General features: G+C 45.6%; 2 protein-coding genes across 3 annotated transcripts in view; both read right to left on the reverse strand.

The window, feature by feature from the left end:
* fmn2a (formin 2a) overlaps nucleotides 1-2,371 on the reverse strand; it is a 56,774-nt gene extending 54,403 nt beyond the window's left edge. The window contains exons 1-2 of the mRNA XM_076977873.1: nucleotides 2,135-2,371; nucleotides 1,930-2,017 (exon numbers count right to left, since the gene is read on the reverse strand). Of these exons, the coding sequence (XP_076833988.1) occupies nucleotides 1,930-1,995 (66 nt within the window). The 5' untranslated portion in view covers nucleotides 1,996-2,017; nucleotides 2,135-2,371. The remainder of the gene's footprint in view (nucleotides 1-1,929; nucleotides 2,018-2,134) is intronic.
* Nucleotides 2,372-2,646: 275 nt separating this feature from the next.
* chrm3a (cholinergic receptor, muscarinic 3a) overlaps nucleotides 2,647-13,064 on the reverse strand; it is a 107,484-nt gene continuing 97,066 nt past the window's right edge. For both annotated transcript variants that reach the window (XM_076977654.1, XM_076977655.1), the window contains exon 2: nucleotides 2,647-6,811. In XM_076977654.1, coding sequence (XP_076833769.1) covers nucleotides 4,972-6,792 — 1,821 coding nt within the window. In that variant the 5' untranslated portion in view covers nucleotides 6,793-6,811 and the 3' untranslated portion in view covers nucleotides 2,647-4,971. The remainder of the gene's footprint in view (nucleotides 6,812-13,064) is intronic.

The raw sequence follows: 13,064 nt of genomic DNA on the forward strand, positions 1-13,064 counted from the left end.
TGTTTTTGCTATTTAGTAGTCCATTTTAATTATCTATTTACCTATTTATTCAGGGTTGCCAACTTTTCAAGATCGCTTGAAATGAGATTTGAACCTGGAGGGGGTGGCGAACATTAATTGTTGACGGACGGGAGGTGCGGGGTTAGCGAACGTAAGTTGTTACCGGGCGGCTTGTAAAATGGACACAAATTAAGTATTCTATCGAGATCGATCGCCAGTGGTTGGCGCCAGAGCGAACTAGTAACTCATAGATATGGATCAGAGATAAATAAACTTTATCTCTGACTTTAAACTTTATCTCAGTTTAAAGTTTAAACTTATAAACTTTATCTCAGACCCTCGCCGCTTGCGTACGCTGCAGTGACTTCGCGGGCTACCGTTGCATTGTGGGGAATGTAGTGTTTGTGCGTGCAAAACACCATCGGGCGGCTGTGGCCTGCGGGCCGGTTCTAATGGTAATTAAATATCATCCAGGGGGCCATAGATAATCAATTCGCGGGTCTGATCTGGACAGTTTATCCCCGCTTTCATGTAGGGTACCGGGATACTGCTTTTCCCGATCTTTTTGCCGTTATTTTCGTCGCTCATGCTGCTTTCAGTCTGCTCCTCTTGAACGTATATACGGAGGTAAGGCGGGAGTTTGTCGACGTCACATCAAGACGACATCAGTGATTGGTCAAATTTGCGGGAATGTTGCGGTGATTGGCTGAAGTTGCAACACCGCCCTGAATTCGCGGGGTTTGCTTGAAGTTGCAAATCGCAACATCGCGACTTTCTGGGGGGTCTGATTTGTCATCCAGCAAGCACCCAAAATGACGTAGGAAAATACAGGTAATGATGCCCCCGCCACGCGGACCATATGCACACATTGTATGAAAATAATGCCGTACACCGCGACTAATACGAGCAGGATACAGAGACATTTACAGCAGCACCACAGCTCAGTACTCAAATCAACACATCTCACTTGAACAGAGGTAGCAGGGACAGAACGGCGCTTTGGCAAGTTGAGACAGTAAAGGATATCAGGAGCAGTGTGGGGATGTTAATATTCTTAATAATGAACATGGCAGTGTAGTTGCAGCAAATTCAGTGACATACTTGGTCAGGCTCTGTTTGCACTATTTGCACTCTGTATTGACAGAGAAGAACTTTTTGTTTTGCACATAATACAGTGACAGGGTTGCCAACACACGCATTTGACTGTCTTCACACGCTCTCACGCCACACATCCGATTTCTCACGCCGAAAAAAAAAATCTAGTTTATTTACCTCTGATCCACATATATGATTCAATGAGTTACTAGTTCGCTCTGGCGCAAACACTGGTGATAGATCGCGATATAATACTTAATTTGTGTCCATTTTACGTTCTAGAAATCTAGGGTCGCGCTTAACGACAAAAACTGCGTTACGACGGACTTTCCAGTCTCTAACCCCGTCGTTAATCGGGGACTCACTGTAACATGGTTTGCGCTTGAAAAAAGGAGAAATATTTAATTTCATTTATTTTAACTTTTATGAAATTTTAATTTCAATTTGTAGAGGAAGACGTTTATTAAAAGTTCATGCTTATATAATGCATTATAAGAGTTATAATAAAACATTTCAAAATGCATGTTAAATAAAAGTCTGTTGTCCAGTCATTTTAGTGTTCTTAAAATCATGTCTCGTTCTCGTGAACCCAATATCGTGTCTCGTCTCGTGACCTGAGTGTATCGTCACACCCCTAATAGGTAACCACTTGTGGTTGGATACTGTGTGCATGCATGTGTGTGTGTGTGTAGACACCAATATGACTGCGATTAATATGCTGGAAATATGCACTGATGTCACATATGTCCCATAGACACAAACATACTTGGCAGTGGAACTGCACTTATAAACTAGCAGAGATGATCTGATATTTATACACAACAACAACGTTACGTGCTTGACAGGATTAACACCAGCGCTGATAACGACGTTCTCCAGTGGTTCTCCACTTAATCCCATTAGCACATCACAGCACGAAAGACTTTGAAAGAAGAATGAACTGATTCAAACAAAGTCCATCCAATTCATGTCAAAGAAGCTGAAAGCTGCATATCCGCCTGCCAGGCGCATCACCACATTAAAGGTCCAGGAAACTCACCGCTGTGCCGTAGCAGCATGACGGGATGAGACGGGGAGGAACGGATGAGCAGATGTGTCACGGGAGACGAGAGCTGGAGGAAACAAGCAGCTGCAGTCGTGATCTTCATCTCACCAAGACTCTTCCTCAGTCACATGGATGAAGGGTTCAATATCACATGGCCTCTTCTGTTACCCATTGCCAGAAGCACATTTTTTGACTTTTCTCTCTCTCTCTCTGTCTCTCTCTCTCTCACACACACACACACACACACACACGCACCACAGTGAAAAACCCAACATTTGTGTGAAAAGCACAAATGTACACACACTCCGAAAATTCAACAAATACATCCAATATCTGGCACACAAACAACAAACCCTAGTCTCTTTTAAAAATTTCAGAGCACTGCCAGCTTATCCAAGCACAGATGTCTCACACTGCCAAATATTTTCCACAAATAAAACTGCATTTCCACACATGTAAGAAACACAGCAAACGGTTTTAAAAAAGAGACATTTATTCTGGGAAAACACCAGCGGGAACAGAAGCAAAGCTCTGCTGAGTGAAATGTCACCTCTATTCAACAGAATTAACCCATCGCAGTCCAAAAGGGTCCGATCCGTATCCATGACACCTGTTTTGGTCCAAACAGGAAGTCGGCCGCTAAGTGACCGTCTCACAGACGTGCTAATTCAGCAGGAGACGGGACCCTGCACGCTTAATTCCTCTTGCACAGAGGAAAAGAAACCAAAATACATTTTAGTTGTTCCTGTAAATGAAAGAACTGATGTCTGGTGCCAAGATGCCCACACTATTTGTTAATGTCATTTGGGTCTAGACTGTCTCTGTAGAGTACAGTGATGCTAGACTTAACCATGTTCCTGGGGACACGCACTGAAACTTTAAATATTTCAGTCTCTCTATCCAATATGCTGATGTGCATTTTAATCTGGCCCAGTTCTAAAAGACACAACATTTTGCTCATTTGCTGATATCTAATATCCCAGAGGATTCTGGGAAACATTATGTACAGCACAACAACAAAGACATAAAAGCTTCGGTGAGGACAGGGAGGGTTTGTTGAGGAGAATTTCATTTTGTTGGGGAGAGAATGTCTATTTGTTGAGGACAATTTCAGTTTGCTGAGGACAGGGTCACTTTATCATTAGTGACGAAAGGGTCAGTTCGTTGAGGACATTGTCAGTGGGTTGAGGACAGTGTCAGTTTCTTCAGTGCAGGACATCATCTGTTGAAAGCTTATTATATTAGCATAAAGTGAATGTAGAAGGTCAGTACTGCCTTTTGTGGTTTATAACATGTCATTTTTTTTAAACATCACACCTGGATTATTTTTTTCAGTCTAAAACACCCATTTAACTCCTGAAGGGCTGCGGTACCACACTGTGTGTTGCTGTAGTGGAAACAGCAGGAAGGGGCTTCCATGCTGTGGCTCCAGTTTGAAATGCCTCCTGCAATTGACTGTGTGACCAAGAGAGGGCACTGTTGCTGCACTGATTTTCACTGCCAGAATGGCGTGACCTCATTATTCTGTCTCAGGTTAATTTGGTTGAAAATGGAATTACAGCCAATCGGGCAGCTGTTTACCTTTGTTGATCTGGTTAAAAGCCTTACTGGTCTAAAATTTCATTCAACCATGTGCACAGTGGGACGAAAGTTCACAAACCATCTGGGTTTCAAAGGCAGAGGTCATTACAGGTCTTTGCAAAAACAATGACTGAACTGCCTGGCACGGGCAAATGAGATAACAGATGACCAGAGAGAGAACAGAGGAAGCAGCTTAGCTAAGAGATCTATGCTCAAGCAAACAGAACAATTTGAATTTGGACCCACAACATCAACATCAGCATAAAGAAAGTATTTCAAATGTCATCACACAAAGATAATAAAGAGAAAGATAATATCTCAATCTTACAAAACATTTTTCAGTTGTCCTCTTGCGGTGAGTGTTCATACACAAACACTCCGATAAAGTACAAACAACAGAATCATCGATATGCACTTGATATATTAACGACAGCTACGGCAACCGTGTAGCACTTGTCACAAATTCATGTAAACAAGTCCCACTTATGTACCTAGAAGAGCAGTGGTCTGAGTGACCAGTGATCCTTCAACTCAACAGGAAGAAATTCAAATCTGTTCGACTGTGGTTTACGTCACTGAGGAACATTAATATACTGACATCTTACAAACATGCATGAATGCAACATGTCAGACTGTTGAATGATCGCCACACGTCCACAGACAACAGGCAAAGAAAATTCACAATCACTTCAACCCCGTTCACATACACTGCTTTTTCTACTCTGCATTTGTAACTTTTTTTTTTTTAAGTTAGCCTCTTTACATTTTCAGTTTATTCGGTTTCCAACTCTGAAATGTACAGTTCCATTAACAGGGTTTGGAGACACATTACTTTTTGAGAAATTAACATCTTCATGTCAAACTGCTCCTTTGACAAACTGCGAGGTAGTGTTTAACGTCACCTCTGGTGTCTGCCATGGCATTCCTCGTTCATCTTGGCCTTACGTACACGTGTCGTACTGAAGGTGCTGCCATATATTGCACTTGTTCAAAGCTCTAAGTCTTATCGTAGCCCTTTTCGTCTGCTTCCATTCCGGGTGTCCAACTAAAGTCAATATTTGCCCAAAGCAGGGTCCAAGGGACTTCAGCTGCCAATCAACTGTAATACTGCACACCAAGCCCAACACCAAACCAACACTAAACAGCTGCACATGACCCTGATGGAATCTCTGCCTGAAATAGTTCGACCCAAGTTCGAATTCCCAGGCTAAATGCGCAGGTTGGGCATCATGGTTAGCATAGCTAGCGGGCTACGTGGAGTCTCTGGCTATGCTGCTCGTGAAGCGGACAGACTGCCTCTGCGGGAAGCCCTGCTTGCTCCGCATCTCCTCCCAGCGGCACAGCAGGATCGTCCTGAAGGTGGTGCGGAAGGTCTTGTTGCACAGGGCGTAGCACATGGGGTTGACGGTGCTGTTGACGTAGCACAGCCAGTAGCCCAGCGCCCACAACGATTCAGGAATGCAACCGTCGCAGAAGGTGTTCACCAGGACCATGATGTTGTAGGGCGTCCAGGTGATGATGAAGGCGAAGAGGATGGCCAGGAGCGTCTGAGCCGCCTTCTTCTCTTTCACCAGCGACATGCGCTTGCGTTTGGTGATCTGCGTCCTGGCCCGGGCCGCAAAGCGCTTCGCCATGGCTGCCTCTTTGAACGAGATTGGGGCGGTCGCTGATTTGACGGTGGCGGCGGAGGCGGGATCTATGCTGCCGGGAGGCGGAGCCTCGACGGCAGGCAAGGACCGTACTTTAGCTACGTTGGCACCGAAGCGCTTGTTGCCGTTGGTGACCGAGAGTCCGTCGCTCTTGCCATGGTTGTCGTCTCCAGGGTGACGCAGCAGGTCCTTTTCCGTCGCCGCGTCCAGGTCCTCGCAGGACGTCACCTGCGAGGTCACGGCTGCACTCATGCCAGGAAGACTCAGGACGATAGAGAAGATGGCACGAGCCGTGGGCACCGCCACGTCTTCTTCGTCCGATGAGCCCGAGTGATCGGCGGAGAGCCCGACGTCGTTGTTGTTCCAGCTGTCACAGCTGCTGCGGTCGCCCTCCACACCACCGCGGGGCGCCGCAGCACCGCCAGGCCTACGTCTCCAGCAGCGGAAATGCCTGGCGAGCCCCAGCGAGGAGCTCTGTTTCTGGGCTGACCGTCCCAGTTCAAAGCTGCTACAGCTCCTGGAGCTCCCCCTAGAGGCACGGAGGTGGAAACGCGGGCGCTCCGGGACTCCCAGCCTCCCTCCCGAGCCTTGCAGCCCGGCCAGCTCCCGCGAGCGCTTCTCCGTCTCTTTGTAAATCCTCCAGTACAGGACGCTCATGATAGTCACGGGGAGGTAAAACGCGGCCATGGCCGTGCAGAAGGTGATAATCGGCTCGGACAGGAACTGGATGTAGCACTTGTCCGCCGGGACCGTCCTCTCTCCCACAAAGTACTGCCAGAAGAGGATGGCAGGCGCCCAGAGCACCAGCGACACCAGCCAGGCCAGGCCGATCATGACCCCAGCCCGCTTGGTGGTGCGCTTGGCCCGGTAGGTGAGCGGCCTCGTGATGGAGAAGTAGCGGTCGAAACTGATGACCAGCAGGTTCATGACGGACGCGTTACTAGCCACGTAGTCGATGGCCAACCAGAGGTCACACGCCCAGCTCCCCATCGCCCACTGGCCCATCACGATGTACGCAGTGTACAGGTTCATGGAGATGACCCCGATTATGAGGTCGGCAAAGGCCAGGCTCAGCAGGAAGTAGTTGTTGACGGTCTTGAGTTGTCGGTTGACCTTAAACGACACCATGACGAGGACGTTGCCTATGATGGTAACGAGGGACAGCAGCCCCGTGAACAGGACGATGAGAACGACCTGCCAGAGTGAGTGTCCTGACAGAGGGTCGTACTCGCCGTCCCCCAGCGCCACCTCGCTGCTGTTCCCGCTGTAAACGCCGCTCAGGTTTGAGGTGCCAGCAAAGAACGACGCATTGGGGTCATCCGTGCTCTGCAGCAGTGGCCACGGAGAGGATTGTGGGTAAACCTGGGCGCCCACACTGATGGCAGGCACGTATTGACCGGGCTCTGTGCTGTTGGAGTCCATTGTGCAGTTCCGGCATATTCTGGAAAAGGAAAGCAAAGACATGTGAGCTGACATTGCGGCAAAAACACCCGTTAGTCTTCAGACATGTTCACATTTAAACTGGGTTGAATTAGAGCGGTTAGAGGTGACGTGAATTGTGTTAATGTTCTTGCTGACACTGACATATACCAGACAAAACTTTGATCGCATCAGAGGTCGACAACCAGTGTAGGGAGTGATAGAGAGGTGGACATGCCTGCTGCAGTGGCCATATCTGCCTCCCTCTGCACAAGCACGTTAGCCAGCGTTAAGGACTTTTGCTTAGACCACAACTCTTCACCTGGACACAAACCTTCACCTGGATACAAACCGTCACCTGGACACAACCCGTCACCCGAATACAAACCTTCACCTGGACACAAACCGTCACCTGGACACAACCCTTCACCTAGAGTGAGAAAATGGTCTTAATGCTCTCCAATTAAACACATAACTAACAGAGTCAGGTTTATTTTGCCAATTATATTTGCACACACAAGGAATTTGATTCCGGTAGTTGGTGAGTCTCTTGGTACAGTAATTAAGAAATTAAGAAAGAATTGAGCATATAATTTAGAGACAATATACAACAATCCAACAACTTACACACAATATACCTAAAGTGCAGAAGTGTTGGAGTGTTGTTGTTGTGCAAACTGATGTGATGATGAAAACAGTAATGACCAACATGAATTTAAGGAGTTTGTTATTTATGAGAGTGATGGCTCTAGGGAAGAGGCTGTTTGAGCGAGTGGTGGTTTTTGTGTGCATTGATCTGTAGTGCCTGTCAGAGAAGAGATGGTGGGAGGAGTCTGTGATGAGACTGTCAATTCCAGGTTCAGAAAGTAAAAGTCCTCACCAGGATTTTGCTCAGGCTTCCTGGATTGTGTTGATTCCACTAATTTTACCTGGATTGCACTAATTAGAAAATCTAGCAAGCTTGAGCAAAATCCTGGTGAGGACTTTTACTTTCTGAACCTGGAATTGACACCTCTGTTTCACTGCTAGTTTCCTGCTTCTTAGGGTGTATAAGTCCTATTTGTGAGTGAACAACGGAGAGTACACCTGAGACAAAAACGTCACCAAACCCCAAAAAATACTTTTACCAGATCACAAGAAAAGGGGGATAAAATATGGACGACTGTAGCTTGTTTTTCTATCTCACTCACTCACACACACACACACACACACACACACACACACACACACACACACACACACACACACACACACACACACACACACACACACAATCACAGATGGAGAAGAAGCAGCGGTGGTCGTTGCCAACTCCTTATTCAGACACATTAACCAAAGATTAAAATCAGCCACAAATAAATCGGCACTGAGCTGCAACTGTACCAGCTGAATCTTTCGAGTCACTGGAGGTTCTGAGCACGTGGACACAGGGCTGAGCGATATAACAAAAATTATATCACAAATTTTTCTGTAGAGAACAAAAAGAAGGCAATATTTTGCATCCTTCTAAATGGTTTATATGTAAGTTTCATATTGTGAAATATTATCAGTTGCTTACTAATGACGTTAACAGAAACTATAAGGAAAACATGTACTTAAATCTGAAGTATTCAAATAATTGCTTAAATTGCCACGTTTAGGTCACCGTTAGTTTTGCGATCTGTTGCTTTTCATTTACAAAGCAACATTTGTAGGCAACTTGTTCAATCCAGCTCGTTTTAAAGACACTGGCTTTCTGTATTTGGTTTTGTAACTTGGTATTTACGTTAACACCCATTGGAAAATGATATCAAATGGTTTACAATGGCGTCATCCTATTTCAGCTGGAGTCCTGAAATAATGCCTAACACGTCACGAGTTCTTGCTAAACACAGGACTAAAGGTAGTCAGCTAACCATGATTTAAACCACACTGTTTTAAAAACGCTGCATTCTTCTCCTATGACAGTCTCTAATTGAACACATTAAACGTCTCATGTTTCCTATGTTGTTTGTTACAGTTTTCAGCAACAATACTCAAATACACTCAGAAACTCTCGCCGTCAGTCGTCGTCACTAAACTGGAAATAACTCTTAATGAATGCATGGTTTTGATTGGCTGCTGCAGAGTGAGGTACTTGATAATGCCCCTGCGAACATCTTTAAAACAAAACTACATAATTTATATACCGCTCACCCAACATGAACTGTTATGTATTTTTAATGTGGTCTTGCTCTAACATTTATCTTGGCAGACCGTTAATTTGCTCAGATGTAATAAGGCAGGTTGTTGACTTTGTTTGTTAACAAACACTTGCCGGTTGTTTTCATGCCACTAGAGAGCGCTATTGACCTCTATATCTAGGTGTGGAAATTCTCAGATAATGCTGTTTGCTTATCACTTACTGCATGCGTCCGATATGTTTTGTACCATAGTGCACACATTTCAGTATAAAACATGCAGTTCACGGAACAGGGCACAAACACATTGTTCCGAATGATGTCAGAGTTCTCTGAAACGTATCGGATCCAAACAGAAGCTGTTAAGAGATTTAAAATGGCTTCTAGCAAAGGATGCTCATGCAGTGTGTCCAAGCCTGCATGTCCATGATACTGCTGGGGAATGTAGCCGGAACAGGGAAGCTGCCAGCGAGGGGGACAGTCCTCCTGACAGACGTGCAGACGAGGACACCGGCCTCCGCTCAGAAACACTCTGGATGGATGACGGTCTTCACTGTGATTCAAAAAGAAGGAAACACACCAGACCCACACACACACACACACCCAGACCCACCCACTGACACACACACACACACACACACACACACACACACACACACACACACACACCCAGACCCAACACACACACACACACAGACCCACCCACTGACACACACACACACACAAACACACACACACACACGCACCCAGACCCACCCACTGACGCACACACACACCCAGACCCACCTGCTGACACACACACACACACACACACACACATTCACACGCACACACACACTCACATGCACACACACACACACATACACACACACACACACACACACAGGCCCACCCACTGACACACACACACACACACACCCAGACCCACCCGCTGACACACGCACACACACACCCAGACTCACCCACTGACACACACACACACACACACACACACGCACATAGCGCCTATGTATATATACAAATGTTCTCAAAATGTCAAATTCTTTATGCTTTCAATCATCCTCTTTAATACATTCCCCGTCACCCCTTTCTACACGCCCACCCACAGAACTGAACTCAATTTAACTGGTCTCCAAGGACAGATGAACGTTTTGTCTTTTTAAAAGACGCCTCTCTCACAATTAATTGAAACACACACACAAACTCATGCACACACAGTCTTACTGACATAGGCATCTGCAGGTTCACCCCCTCTCAATATGTCCTTCTCTCTCTCTCTCTCTCTCTCTCTCTCTCTCTCTCCCTCTCACTCTCTCTCACTCACTCACTCACTCTTTCTCTTTCCATCTTACTCCATCTTTCTCTCTCTCTCTCTCTCTCTCTCTCTCTCTCTCTCTCTCTCTCTCTCTTCCACTCTCTCTCTCTTCCACTCTCTCTCTCTATCTCTCATGTAAAGGTGGATAAAGTCTGGATGGTTGGTCCAGCAGATGGATTTCAGCTCCCAGCTGGAGAGCTCGTATGTCGGAGCGGTGAGGAGATGTGCACCTAAAAACAGACAAAGTTCTGGCTCAGATCTAAAGGGCTCCTTATGAACACCTGTGTGTGTGTGTGTGTGTGTGTGTGTGTGTGTGTGTGTGTGTGTGTGTGTGTGTGTGTGTGTGTGTGTGTGTGTGTGTGTGTCGGTGACTCTCATCCACACATTCTCCCTCTGACCTCTTCCCCTCTTTAAAACAGGGAACACTTACACTATAGCTACTTTAGATTACAATCATAGATCACATTCCTACACACACACACACACACACACACACACACACACACACCCCTAGAATGGAAATACTATTTTAGGATGTCTGCCGTGCAGTGAGATTTGGCTCCTGTTCCCTAAAGAACAGGAAGAAAGGATGTGGTTGCCCAGTTAACCACTGTATTTACATCCCTAACCACTGTATTTACATCCCTAACCACTGTATTTACATCCCTAACCACTGTATTTACATCCCTAAGCACTGTATTTACATGTCAAGCCACTGGAGGAGGTGTAAACAGTAATTTACAGCAGTAATTTACCACCTTGGTAGACAGTATTTACACCCCTAACCATGGGAGGAGCTGTAGACAATCACAGCATTTACACCCCTAACCCCTGGAGGGGTCCTGACCTCTACTCCTGTTTTCAGGAGTCCTGGCCTCTGCCTCAACTAAAAATTAGATTGAAAAAAATTAAAACCAAAAATTTTCTACTTTAAATATTTTTTAAAATTGTTAAAAATATGAAGACTTTATATGGCCCTGAAGGAGTGATTGAAGAGTATGCAGAGGAAAAGAAGGCAAAAAAAAAACCCACACAAACACACATACACAGATTCACACCTATGTTCTAAACAGAAATTTGTGGAATTCTGTGAATTTTGAAAATTTCCATAGGCCAAGTGTTCAGTCTGGATCATTTTGTAGGCAATGGGCAGGGGTTGCTATGGTAACCACTGGCGATGAGAATCGAACCACAAGGGCAGGAGGGGAGAGATACACACACAAACACACACACACACACACACACACCAAACACATATTTAACATGAAGCTTTGACAGGCTTGTGAAACAAAAGAGCATCTGGAGTTCACTCGCACGCACACACACACGCACACACACACACACACACACACACACACACACACACACAGATAGATGCCCACATTCACAAAAAATATACACACAAAGCTTTTGCAGTGTGCTAGTAACATTGTGCAATTACTTACATCATTAACGGTTACATCTAGTAATTGTATGTCAGTGTTCTAGTATATCATGCAGTGTTCTAGTATGTCATACACTGTTCTAGAATATCATACAGTGTTCTAGTACATCATGCAGTGTTCTAGTATGTCATACACTGTTCTAGAACATCATACAGTGTTCTAGAACATCATACAGTGTTCTAGTACATCATGCAGTGTTCTAGTAATAGCAGTTAGTGGTATACTAACAGTATCCTAGTACATAGTCCAAAACTACATGTTAAAAATGTAAAAAAAAATAGAAACCACTGTCCATGGTGATAGGCTGCAACAGTAAATATGTTCATACCACCACTGACTCTATTGCCCCTGTGGGTACATCAGTGGGTTCACACTGGTGCCAGGTTTCACTGGGTCCAGTTCCCTGTGTATCTGATTGATTTCCTGCTACACCTGCCTCAGGTGTGTGTTGTGCCTAATTGGCCAACTCACCTGGGGCCTGATTTGTTATTCTGTTTATGTTCAGAAGCCTTTTGTGTCTTTGGCCACATGTTGTTCATTGTTATTACATTGGCTTCCTTGTGTTCTGGTCACTGCACATTTGTGTTGGGTTTCATTTCATTGGTTTCATGAAACTCTTCCTGCTCTTTTTCCTGCTCCACGTCTGTGACAGTGTTACACCTGTGTTTGTGTAGATAAGCAGGTGCAGAAGCACTTTACATTGTTTTCCTTCAAAATGAGTAAACAAGACCCAGCTGAAATCCGCTAGTGTTTGTGTGGAACACACACGCGCACACACAGGTCCACACGCACACACACAAGGTTTGAGAGAGCATTCACATTTATACGTACACGCACATCGTGTGTGTGTGGTTCTGTCTGCATATGTCAGCAGCAGAGGCAGGTTGTGTAGAACAGATGTGTTGATCTGTAAATGTCCCACTGCGAGTGCACACATATTTACAGCATTCAGTCTACACGTTTAACCAAAGCAACTTAACATTGTCGTCAAGTACAGTGTGAGCAGTTGGGTCCAACAGTGTCTGCTTGGCTATGATGGAGCCTGAAGCAGTGAACTTAGCATCACTAGCTGCTTCTGCTGTGTGTGTGTGTGTGTGTGTGTGTGTGTGTGTGTGTGTGTGTGTGTGTGCACTGCCACATCTTGCTGTTATGTCCACTGGGAAACGCAAGACTCCTTCTGGTCGAACGGGGCCTAAATGTCAGCGTGTCCCTCTTTTTCAGTGACACCAGCACCTCCCCAGTGATGTTTAATAACCCCAGTCACACCAGCACCTCCCCAGTGATGTTTAATAACCCCAGTCACACCAGCACCTCCCCAGTGATGTTTAATAACCCCAGTCACACCAGCCCCTCCCC

Source organism: Brachyhypopomus gauderio, chromosome 17, assembly GCF_052324685.1.
Source record: "Brachyhypopomus gauderio isolate BG-103 chromosome 17, BGAUD_0.2, whole genome shotgun sequence".
In the NCBI taxonomy this organism is placed as follows: domain Eukaryota; kingdom Metazoa; phylum Chordata; class Actinopteri; order Gymnotiformes; family Hypopomidae; genus Brachyhypopomus; species Brachyhypopomus gauderio.